The sequence below is a fragment of the Phoxinus phoxinus genome, assembly GCF_949152265.1.
Source record: "Phoxinus phoxinus genome assembly, chromosome: 22".
NCBI lineage: Eukaryota > Metazoa > Chordata > Actinopteri > Cypriniformes > Leuciscidae > Phoxinus > Phoxinus phoxinus.
Window position 1 is genome coordinate 15,538,160 of NC_136897.1, and position 12,639 is coordinate 15,550,798.

The 12,639-nt window shown below is 38.3% G+C and overlaps 1 protein-coding gene across 1 annotated transcript in view; it reads left to right on the forward strand.

The window, feature by feature from the left end:
• The first annotated feature begins 1,692 nt into the window (after positions 1-1,692).
• Positions 1,693-12,639, forward strand: part of adamts9 (ADAM metallopeptidase with thrombospondin type 1 motif, 9) — a 29,469-nt gene continuing 18,522 nt past the window's right edge. The window contains exons 1-11 of the mRNA XM_079596998.1: positions 1,693-1,983; positions 2,701-3,080; positions 4,851-5,010; positions 7,263-7,552; positions 9,479-9,562; positions 9,691-9,815; positions 10,023-10,063; positions 10,200-10,305; positions 11,693-11,839; positions 12,127-12,268; positions 12,496-12,600. Coding sequence (XP_079453124.1) covers positions 1,887-1,983; positions 2,701-3,080; positions 4,851-5,010; positions 7,263-7,552; positions 9,479-9,562; positions 9,691-9,815; positions 10,023-10,063; positions 10,200-10,305; positions 11,693-11,839; positions 12,127-12,268; positions 12,496-12,600 — 1,677 coding nt within the window. The 5' untranslated portion in view covers positions 1,693-1,886. The remainder of the gene's footprint in view (positions 1,984-2,700; positions 3,081-4,850; positions 5,011-7,262; positions 7,553-9,478; positions 9,563-9,690; positions 9,816-10,022; positions 10,064-10,199; positions 10,306-11,692; positions 11,840-12,126; positions 12,269-12,495; positions 12,601-12,639) is intronic.

Below are 12,639 nucleotides of genomic sequence, written 5' to 3' on the forward strand. Positions count from 1 at the left end.
TCAATATCCCACAAATGGGACTTTTTATTTAACAATGTTACTTTGTTTCTCAGAACTGCCAATTTGTTTAATTGTCACTTTATATCACACACAAAAGTGATTTTCTTTGTATTATTTTAAACTTCATAAGTCACAAGTACCTTTATAATTTGTTTTACTCTGAGGGGGAAATAGGCTTTCATACATTTCTGAATGACTGCTAAGTATTTTGCGAATGTACAGTATGCAGCATTCTAGGAATCAAAATGTGAACTTATGTGTGCAATCTGTTAGCAACCTGTGTTCAATTGGATCATAACTTGAAAAATTTCTCCCCGCCCTATTTTTCTCACGAGAATGCACAAGACTCTGCCTGAACTTGAAGAAAAGAGCTATCCAGAACCTAGGAATCTAGACATTATATCTGATTGCCAGTTGATGGTGAGGTAAAGTTCAGCATGGTGGTTCAGGGACATTCAGTGTCTCATCTTGGCCCTTCTTTGAACACTCAAGCCAACTTTCAGCATCCATTCAAGCTTTCTAGTTCTTATCATCTCATCAAAGGAAGTGAAGTTTACACTGACTTGAGGTCACCCTTGATACACTATTACAAGTCCAACACGCTACGGTCAGCCTCTCTCTCCTCATTCATACTTTCCATTGAGGAGCCTTACAGCTGGTGCACAGTAAAATCCACATTCACTCCAGGAAATCCTACAGTGTAGATAGGATCTCCAACTCCTTTCATCTAAACCTAAAACATAGCTGTAATGGAAAACCGTTTGTACTCTGCTTTGTCCAAATCTATAAGCCAATGAATCCCATGAACGGCAGATTTATAGTCACTTCAGAGAAGATAGTGTAACTGTAAATAGAGAATACCTAGTAAGAATTTGTGGCTTTAAGGAGCAATGTGTATCGACCCAAGATGTTTATAGTGCACATATGCAGTGATTTAAAAATCAGCTCATCAAAGTCTTCTTAAGATCTTAAGATGTTAGCAATTAGTGTCCAAAGGAACATTTGTTATTGATATATATTTAAGTGAATATTACGCAAAATGCATAGGGATGCATCTCAATTGCTTTAAGTTATAATATCAGAATTATATAAGCTTCGGATAATAATCGGCTTTCTAATCACTGCAGCATCGGCCACTGAAAAACACTTGTCAGTCATATTAATGCCAGTAAATCCATATAAATGCACATTTATGGGACATATGTCTTGGGACAGACACAAATGCTTAAAAAGAGGGAAATTACCATACAATGGGTTGTCCTATAGGGAAACCTCAGTGGACTTCACCAGTAATGTCATATTCTTTTTAAGATTATGTTTCAGGTCAGGTGTTCAAATTTGCAATGCTCATTACTCTTTAAAAGTCGAACTACTTAATGACTTTTATTTTAATGCTGTTTGAATTAACGTGAAACTAAGAACTAACTTAAGAGAGAGGCAGTGGTGTGCTTATCTAACTGACTGTACAGTTTAACAGCACAATCTGAAGCTGGAACAAGAACATAACGCACGTATGGACGATCATTATGAGTAATATGTTTAGTGATTTTGAAAAGAAGTTTAGTCTGCACGCTACATTAGCGACACATATGGCAGGAGTGGCTTTCTAAGAGAGGGGTGTCTCTTAAGAGTACGCCCAAGTCTCGGCTAAAGTAATCAGCAAACTGGAGACCACCACAGTTGCATCGACCCCCTTTCTGCTAGTATGCATGCAAACCAAGAGCTCCGACCGAGCGCTTGTTAGCGACATGGAAGTCACTTCTGTAAAGTAGAGGAGAAACGCTTTGAATGTGCCAACCGTACGGCAGAAAGCCCGGCTGAGCGCGGCTTCAAGGGACAGCGGTATTCGGGCTTGCTTGCATTCATTTCTCTTAACGTGGACAATCATGTTTTTGTTCTTCTGGGGACTAAGCTTTTTAGTATTTTTCTCTGATTTCATGAATGCACTAACCTCAACAGGGAGTCCGCGAGATTCAGAGAAAGGTAAGAGCTCTTTCTTTTCGTGCTCTTTTTCTCTCTCATTCAACTCAGTAGCCTACCTTGAGGCGCAGAGAATGAATGACTTGACTTTCCTCGCTTGCTTCAGAGCTCATAGCGAGCAGTCTGAAGAGCCTTCGAGTAATAGTTTGAAACGTCAACTGACTGACACCTGATTAATCTTTTGGAGTCTGGTAGAATATGGCAACTGTTTCGATAGCGATTTGTTGCATGGATAGCTATGAATGAACTAGTAAAGAAGACGTGAAGTTTTGTTAGGTTGTGCATCAACACTGTTACCTTCATATTTCCCTAATTTGAGTAACACAAACTTATTATTGTTTTTCAAGAAGTGACCAGAAGTATGAAAAGGTATCCTTTTGCATCACTTTTGTATGTTTATCAGTAGGCTACAATGTCAACCATGTTACCATGATTATTGATAACTAAAAAGCTGATTTTATAGAAATATCGATCAAATTGTCTTTCAATGAATTAGCTTGTGCTGTATGTTAAATTGTCAACCCTGTTACATTTCAGTTGACCTGTTAGCCTAGATGCCGTGCAATTTACGCTCATTTAGCCTAGACATTATCTGATTTTTTTTCTTTTTTTACAAAAATTTACTGTCTTTGACAATAACATTATTACACAGCAAACGACATTCATAGAATGACCCATTGTTACTGAATGTGATTATTAAATCTCTGTTCTCGTCCACAGCGATATTACCGCAGTTTGGCGCGTATGAGATTGTAACTCCGGCCAGAGTGAATGAAGCCGGTGACAAACTGCAAACGGGCGTGCACTTCAAGAGGAGAAAGCGGAGTACCGACCCAATAACCGGCAACATCTCCTATCATTGGACCTCCCCACACGTCTATTATCAAATATCTGCCTTTGGGCAGGACTATTACCTTAACCTTACGCTCGAGTCGGGATTTATTGCCCCAGTTTACACTGTCACGATACTCGGAGCATCCAGTGAAGGTCATAATTCAGAAGAGGGGGAGGAGGACACGGAGTATCAGCACTGCTTTTATAAAGGACATGTGAACGCTGGGCAGGAGCATACTGCAGTAATCAGCCTCTGCTCCGGTTTGGTGAGTTTAAAAGATGTAGGCTATATTATTATCTCTATATAATAATATAAATTATATAATAATATAATTTATGCAATTCAGGTAGCAGTTAAGCATTCGGAAACTTTGCCAATGTTTATATGTATGCTAATTAATCTTTTGTATGTGATTAGGCTACATAATTACTCACGTAGCCTACTTGAACAGAAATGTGGTGCAAGTTTGTAGGCTATACGCACCAGTTTTGAGGCAGGTCAATTTGAAAGTATTTTCTCAAACTTGTTGGTACCGTATAGGTTACATCATCGATCGTACAAAATTGCGCTGTACATGAGCTGGTGACGCACACTCATCAGTAGCATAAGTAGCAGTGTGCTGACGTCAACGGCAGTCCATATTTGGGACTCAGATGTCATTTGCTGATGTGAACGTAATTTCGCGCCATGCAACACCGCTTCTCACAGATCAAAAGCAGTCGTGGGAACTAGTGCAGTGATTCGAATAGGTTCTTTCAAAGAACCTGTCCAAAAACGTATTCAGCGGTTCTTTCTTCGTCACGCGGTCCTTGATATCCCAGCAATGCATGCTCAAAGTCTAAATCATTCCAATAAAAACACTAAAAAAAAGGAGTAGCCTAATTTCATGTGTCATACAGTCTGTTGCATACAGCCATGATTTAGTTAATTTAGAACCTATCATTTACACGAAACAACACTGAAATGATTGTAGCCTACATCTCCCTGCTGAAATTGTTTTAGAAAGCAGACTGAAATTTGGCTATTGGCTGTCTCAGTTCCAGGAACATTTGTGATTTCACTGATCACTTGTTTCTGCAAACAGAGAGAGAAAATAATAATAATCATTTCATACTATTAGGAGCCCTCCAAAACAATCTGTCACTGGTAAGACATCTGCTATAACATAATGAAATACTTGCAATTTATGTGTTTCTTGAAAAAAAAGATTCGATATGGTATACATGGTTACATGGTTACTTTTGTTTTGATGTTTTTGAATAGCCATCAATGGAGAAACACCATCATAATGGTGGCATTTACCTGCAAATGTTCATTGAAAATATATTTTTTTTAAAACATGACTCAAAAGAATGACTGTTGACAAATCTCTTTAACAATTTTGGGGAAATTTTCACAAATCTGATACAAAATATCATTCTTTCAGGGTTTGAACCTATGACATTTGGGTTACCTGTCTAGATAACAACTACACAACCACCCCCATTAGCTTACAGTATTAGTGACTTTTAGCAACGATTTTATATTATATGGCATTTTAATGTCATAAACATTTATTGCACAGGTATTTATATGCTTGTTCAAGCTTGCTCGTGATGGACAGTTTGTATCCCTTCATACAATACAGGTTTATACAAACAATTTGTCTAAAATCTTTTGTAAAAATTTTTATAATAACCGGCCTCAAAACTGTTTAGTATGTTTCTTCTTGTAAATAAGGGGGGAACATTTGCAATGTGCTTCTTGCTAGCTTTATCTATTAGAAAAGTCACATTTCAAAACATTATACTTTGTAAATGTAGCAGAATTTTCCGGTAGTAATCAACCACATTCTGCATTCATTACCCCCCAGAGGCCAGTATACTGATATGCATGCAATGTATGTTTACTTTATCACTCCATCAGCCACTTATGGTTTGTACGTAAATAAAATCTTAGGGGGAAGTTGTAAGGGCAATTTACAGTCACACACAGAATGTGTGCATAGATTTCACTGGCCATGGACCAATTTAAACATTGTTGTTGTTTGTTTTAGCTTGGCACTTTCAGGTCACCAGAAGGGGAGTTTTTTGTGGAGCCCCTTCACAGCTACAATGATAAACATTTTGAAGAAGAACACATCAAACCTCATGTCGTGTACAGAAAAGATGCCCCAAAAAAGAGTGTGGATGATCTGACTGCATGTGAAACTTCAGGTAAGCAGGGATACACCTAAGTCCTTCATTTTTAGTGGGAAAGTTTTAAGACAAACATTTGATATATTTTAAACATTAAAGCATAGTTGACCAATCACAACACACTGGTCCAGCCAACCAGTCAGAGGACTTTGCGCTTATTGGAAGGAGGGGCTTCATAAAAACAGGAACTACTGTAAACAGAGTGTTATGACAGAACATTTAAGCATAAAAAACGATTTTAGTAGACCCTAAAAACAAAATTAAAATGTGCATTATGTCATCATTATGTGCATTAGGCTATGTCCTCTTTTTCAAAATAAGAATCATAAATTATGACCATATTGTTTTTGTGTAGCTACGAAAATGGTATATGTCAACTCATAACTAACTTACCCAGTTTCTGTATATATAAATCTGTAAATCCTAATATGACTATGGTTATATGAGTGTGTCACAACCACACTAGACATGGAAACAGATACTCTATAAGTATATGAGCTATGTTTCCATCCACCTATTTGTATGCGCATTTTCGGATAGCCTATTGCATTATAAAACGCTGGATGGAAAATCCAAGATGCATATAAATTCTAAATGAGCATAAATGCAGTCAGTTGAGGCGGATAATTTTTTTATCCGATAAGAAGGCATGCACATAAACTATGATGGAAACACATTTACCGAAAAAATCCCTCAATGTGCATCAAAAAACTCACGTGACTTTGTCTCAACAGTGGATGTGATTGGATAACTGCAGTAGCGGAAAATTTTCATTGCACAGCATCTCAAATGTTGGTTTGATTATTCTGAAATGTCTGAGGTAAAGTCTGCCATCAGAATTATTTGGTATAATGACCTCCCAGAAGTGTCTCAATTAATTGCATTCACAAACAGCAGGCATTTCTTCTGTGCTCTCTGAGACGCAAGTCATTCATAATGTAGGAAAAAAGAGCCACAGTGGCTTCCCCGATTGCAACAACTTCCATTTTTATGATATATATTTTGTACCAATTTCCCAGGAAGTGACGATTTTGTTCTCTTAAACATGAAATGGAAACGCTGCTTAATTTGCAAATGTTTTATGCAATATTCCACTTTTGCATATAAGTTAAAATCGCAACCTTGAATGGAAACATTTAAGGTTGCGTTGACATTCAATTACTCAAAATATCACATTCATAGTATCTTTTACATCCTTTGCTTTTCTATTTTCAAATGTCATTGAGTTATAAGTCAGTGGAACAGGAAAAAAATCATTGGAAGTTCTTGGTATCAGTCCAATCTTAGTTTACTGCCTCAAAATCCTGTTGACTCTTGTACTTCCTGTAGCTTGAAGATAAGGAAACTCAAGAGGCACAATACCATGAAAGCCACGTGGTGAGCTGCATTGTAGTAAAGCAATGCCAGTTTGTTGTGTTTGGAAATTCAATATTTCAAAAATACATTTAGATAGGGATAATGCACACTGCTATGTATCAAGAACACTCAATGGCAGCATTGTTTTTTTGAATTGTGTTATGTAATGGAAAAGATTGGCCCCCAAAGGTGCTGGGAGGAGAACTTTTGTTTTTTTCGCATGATTTTTATTGAAAACTAGTAAGAAATAGGATTCATTTTGATTCCCAGAAATGTTTGTCCAAAAACAATACCCATTGTTTGATGTTGAGTAGAAGGTCAGGGCTGTGTTGAATTTTTGTCCTATTTTAAACTCATGGAAATCAAGAATATTCTTTTATTGCTTTTAAGTTGTCATTAAAATGAACCTCTATAACAGTCTAATGTAGTAACAGTCAAGGCTGCAGTACTTTGGAGAAAAAACAAAACAATAACATTGGGAATTATTATTGGAAATTAAAATAATTGTTTTCTAATTTAATATATTTTCAAATGTAATTTATTCCTGTGATGGCAAATCTGAATTTTAAGCATCATTCATATTTTTGTGGCGCATTTCTTTTCATGAGTCTTTGATGAATAGAAAGTTCAAAAGAGCTTTGTACGTTCACTTGATGGAGGTTTGCCACTTTCTACAGTCCATCTGATCATCTAATATACAGTCGATCGTGATAAATCCTCCATGGATTCATAATTACATGCTGGTTATCACTGGACATCACCCTCTGTTATAGTGATAGTATAGTAGTCCACATGGCTGCTTGCATTCATTATTTCCTATATATAGAACAGATTATATAATAAAATGATTTTAAATCGCTATATTTTAGTGGTATTTAACATATTATTTGTATTGTTCTCCTCCTTCATTCCAGGACATATAGAGTCACATCACAGACACAGGAACAGACTGAAGAGAAAGTTGCCCTCAAGCATGCTGTCCGACCTGGAGACTCTTAATTCCAGGCTCTTCTCTGCCCCCTTCCCCTCCTCAGAAAACAAGCACAACTCCGCTAATGAAAGCAGTGACTCCAAGCCACACCGGAGATCAAAGCGTTTCCTCTCCTACCCCCGTTTTGTTGAAGTCATGGTTGTGGCAGACAGCAAGATGGTGGAACATCATGGAAGCAACCTTCAGCACTACATTCTTACACTGATGTCCATAGTAAGTTCCGCCTAGTTATCGATAGTCTTCTGCTTTGATGGGTCTGTGTCTGATGCTTTAGGTCTATGTGACAGATCATCAGCATGGGGTGAATATGTCTGACAGACTTGTGATGAATGTGAATATAAAACAAATAAAATCAGGTATGTTGCATTCACAGCATGCTTTAGATGTTTTTTCGTTGGAACTCACAGGGAGGTTAGATGACCTATATTTTGATCTTGGCAAAGGCTGCATTCTCAGCAGGATCTGGCAGCACAAGCTAGTTCTCAATGGCCAAGAAACATTTTTCCCATTCTCCCATTAAGAACGCTCCACTCCTGCCTGGCCCTCTTTGATGAGAATGGCCAGGTTCGTGCCCCCCATGGTTCGGGTCCCGCGTCTGCCGCGGTACGGTGGCTCAGATCACAGGGGTCGCACATGGAGCACGCGGAGGAGTTTGAGACAGGCCCAGCCCTTTTCATCATCTCTGGTGGGCAAGGCTTACATGATAGCAGGTCAGGCTGGTGCATCCCTTCACAAAATATGGCAGGGAGCAGCCCCAACCATAAGCCTACAGCTCCTCACATGGAAAGCAACAGAAGGAAAGTGTTGCTTCTCGAGCATTCTTGCCCTAAGCTTCCTCAGGAGAAGGCAGATCTGGGGACCGCCATTCTCTTGAGGAATACTTCAGGGAAGAGGTCCTAACTCCAGTCTCAGGCCCCTGAGAGTGAGCTCTCTCAAGCTCGGGTGCACCCGCTCCTCCATGGAGGCCTCAATAAATCGACCTGCCAATTGATCAGCAGTGTGAAAACTTCTACCAAATGTGTCTCAATAGGTCCTGTGTACAATAGAAAAGGGGTACAGAATCCAGTTCGGTTCTCGACCACCAAGGTTCAATGGGGTGTTATCTACGGTAGTGGGCCCTGAGCAGACTCAGGTGCTGGAACAGGAAGTTCAGCCTCTCTTGGCAAATGAGGCCATAGAGCGTATTCCTCCTTCTGAGAGAGAGACTTGGTTCTACAGCCATTACTTCATAGTTACAAAGAAGGATGGGGGGTTGTGTCCCATCATAGATCTAAGTCAGTTAAACCTTACTCTGAGGAGATACAGGTTGAAAATGTTGACGATTATTGTGACTCAAATCAGATCCGAGGACTGGTTTGCCATGATATTTCTATTTACTTCAATATTTCCTTTCCTTTCTCAACAAAGTAAGTTCCTGAGGTTGCCTTTCGGCGCCAAAGCTTACCAGTATCGGGTTCTTTCGCATTGTCTCCCCACACCTTCACGAAGTGCATAGATGTAGCTCTGGCTTCTTTGAGATTCCAGGGCATCCGTGTACTCAATTGCATCGATGACTGGTTATTAATAGTTCAGTCGCAGGAGATGTCGGTTCGAGTTTGAGATGTTGTCCTCGTCCACATTAAGGCGCTTGGGGCTAAGACTGAGCTCCAAGAAGAGTATGCTTTCTCCAGGTCAGAGGACAACTTTTCTAGTTTCTAGTAGTTTGGGATTTGGTTACCATGCAGGCACGACTGTTTTCTGCTCGTATTGAGCCGGTTCTCTCATTGGTGACCAGAATCAGGCCAGGCCAGGCCATCAGTGTAAAACAGTTTCAAAAGCTGTTGGAACTCATGGCAGCCGTGTCCAATGTGATACTCCTGTACATGAGACCCTTGCAGTGGTGGCTCAAAACCAAGGTTTTTTTTTTTGGTGATGGAGTCAATTTGGAGGCTTGGGGCAAGAGTGTATATTATAATTTAATATATAACATATAACATTACAGTATACCGTAAAACTGTATTATAAGAACTATGGGATAAAGGCCAAAACCGGCCAGATATAAGTTGTATAACTGTTGAAACTCTCTCGGGCTGGTAATTTGAGAAGTAATTCGAAGCTTTGACAATGAATGAATTCAGTTGTCTGTATTCTCTCACTCAGGTTTCCTCCATCTATAAGGATCCCAGCATTGGAAACCTGATTAACATTGTTATTGTGAAATTGGTCATTATAAAGAATGAGCTGGTAAGAGTTCAGCATTAAGACCTCTTTTACATGTGCTTAAGTAGTTCTTTACAGTTAAGCCCTAATTATTTCTGTACGGGTAGATGTATTCAAATGTTTCAGTATCACCTGTCTCTATTCTTCTGCAGGATGGTCCCACTATAACTTTCAATGCTCAAGCCACTTTGAAAAACTTCTGCATATGGCAGCAGAGTCAGAACCACCTGGATGACAACCATCACTCACATCACGACACTGCCATCCTAATCACAAGGTGAAAGAGATTTTATAGGAGGGGTTAAGGTTTGGAAAATAATTTATGGTGCAACACTTTTTCAAATTGGGGTGCAATTTTCAAGGCTACAAAGGCAGAAAGTAGAATGCAATTAACAGCATGTTAACAGCATGTAACACAAATGTGATATAAAACGGTATCCAAGTACTTCTTAAATTTGTAAAGCCTTGCTCTATTTTTTTTTAGGCAGGACATCTGTCGAGCACGGGACAAGTGTGACACTTTAGGTAACTCTTTGTGTGAAAAGTGTCATTATGATTCTATTGAAGCTGATAATGAGGATGATGTCGATGATGGCAATTACAGCCAGCAACAGCTATGATTGATATTCCTTTAGTTTTGTGTTCTCTCATGCATTTTTAGGTCTTGCTGAGCTGGGTACAGTTTGTGATCCCTATAGAAGTTGCAGTATTAATGAGGATAATGGACTCAGTACTGCATTCACCATCGCTCATGAGCTTGGCCATGTGTGAGTACTGTTTTTGTGAAATGTTTTGCTTCATAAATGTGCTTTATGCCACTTTGTTTGATGTTTTGCTATGTAGCACAATGATAGTTATGAATTTTTAAGTTTTAAGTGTGGCTTAAGTGTCCAAAGACTTTTTGTGGCTGTAATATATCAGCTGCATTATTAATGCTATTTGTCATATGGACTTTGCTTGAGAGGAGCTTTTATTATACCCAGAACTAAATTATCTTTAAAACATTAGTAGTGTGTCTTTAATTTTTGGTTGTTTGGGGGAGATGTCATTGCCTTTTGTACAGTTCGATAACAGTGTGTCTGTGTCTGATATGCAACTTCTCAAGGTCTTTTGCAGAAATGACTAAACTACTCAGTTATACTCAGTTTTTTTTAGCTTAATAGAGTCTTCAAGGTAAAGATTAAATAATCAAAATAAATTATATCATTGCACATACAACGGTCTCATGATGGTACCTGTTTCAGTCATAGCTTGGCAAACATCCTCATTTAAAGGCTATCGTTTATCGAAACAATATTGGCAAATGCGAATGTACAGTCATATGAAAAATGACCTCTAAAAGAACTCCCTTTTTGAATTCCATTCTTATCCGGTGGCAGGTGGTGACATCAGTGCCGTGCGCTTGAGTACGGATTTAGTCCTGGTGCTGTACAGTGTAATGCCGTGCGCACCACCTCTCTCCAATATAATTTGACACTATATTTACTAAAGATTTGGGTACAAATATTTACAATACATATATATTTTTTATCCTTTATGGTGTTGGATATTTAATTGTTCATTTTTACATTTAGATTACCTTCAATGTCATCTAACACTTTTTATAGCTAAAGTTAATCTTTAAAGACGCTTAAAATCTCTAAAAACTATTTAATAACACTGATAAATGTAATCGTTAGCAAATCTCAACATGAATATCCATACTACATTCTGTACATCATAATGTTGTGATGCTTAAATTCACTTGTAGTATTTAAAATTATTGATTTTATTTTTGAATTTTTATTTTAAAATGGATCTAGAACACATGTTGCTTTATTAAAACTATTAATCAGCTATTAATCAGTTATCCTGCATAATATGAAAATATTTTTTGTTTATTAGTATATTTTTTTAATGTATTTTTTTTTTTTAATGATTGGTTTATTATAATTTTTTTCTAAATTGACTGCCAATTAATCAGCTTGCCGAATATATCAGCCTGTCACTACTTCTCTCCACTGGCTTTTTCATAGGGTCATAGTACAAATGTGAAAATACCTGATATTAGTCAGTCTTACAGATATTGTGTGGATCACAGTACATGTGTCCTGAATCTGCTCATCGTCCTGTTTGTGTGTGCGCATGTGTGTGTGTTTTCAATCATGCCCTCAGGTTCAACATGCCTCACGATGACAGTAATAAATGCAAAGAGGATGGAGTCAAGAACCAGCAACATGTGATGGCCCCTACGCTCAACTATTACACCAATCCTTGGATGTGGTCCAAATGTAGTCGGAAATACATCACAGAGTTCCTCGAGTATGTAAACTCCTTTTACACTGCGTACAGTGACAGGTTGTTATTGAGCCTGTGATGTTGGCTTGGACTCTTGAAGTTGAGCACCACCAAATGTTTAATGTCCAGCTTCGGCTCGCATTTGTTTTCTTCTAAACATTCTCAATTGAGATGGAAACAACGTCATTTGTAGCAAACGGAACAGATTCTATTTTTTGTGTGCATTCAATCACCTATTGAGAACATTTCTATTGTTTGTCTCTTGTTTGTTTTGTTTTATTTCAGCTCATTCGTTTATCATTTCTCATTAGCACAGGGTATGGTGAGTGTTTGCTCGACGAGCCGGTTTCTAGGCCATACAGTTTGTCCCAGCAGCTGCCTGGACAGATATATAGCGTCAATAAACAATGTGAGCTGATATTTGGGCCTGGAACACAGGTGTGCCCATATATGGTGAGAAGATCCCTCAAGGAATTGGATAACGTACTGTGTATTATCTATTTTTAAATAAAAGAACATAATGAGAATAATTTTTTTTTGGTTATGTAAAGTAGAGCTTGTTATCCAGTGACTTTCAAAGCATGTTACATGTGCAGAAAACAGGCATCGTTACATATTTTGTGTTACATATTTTGAGTTAGATGTTAAAGCTAACATTTAAGTGTTTGGATGTTGTGCAGACACAGTGCCGAAGATTGTGGTGCACCAGTCCAGAAGGAATCCAGCGTGGCTGCCAGACCCAACACATGCCATGGGCTGACGGGTCAGAGTGCTCTCCAGGAAAGGTAAGCACTTCAGAAAAACGGAATTGGAATTGTGTTAGA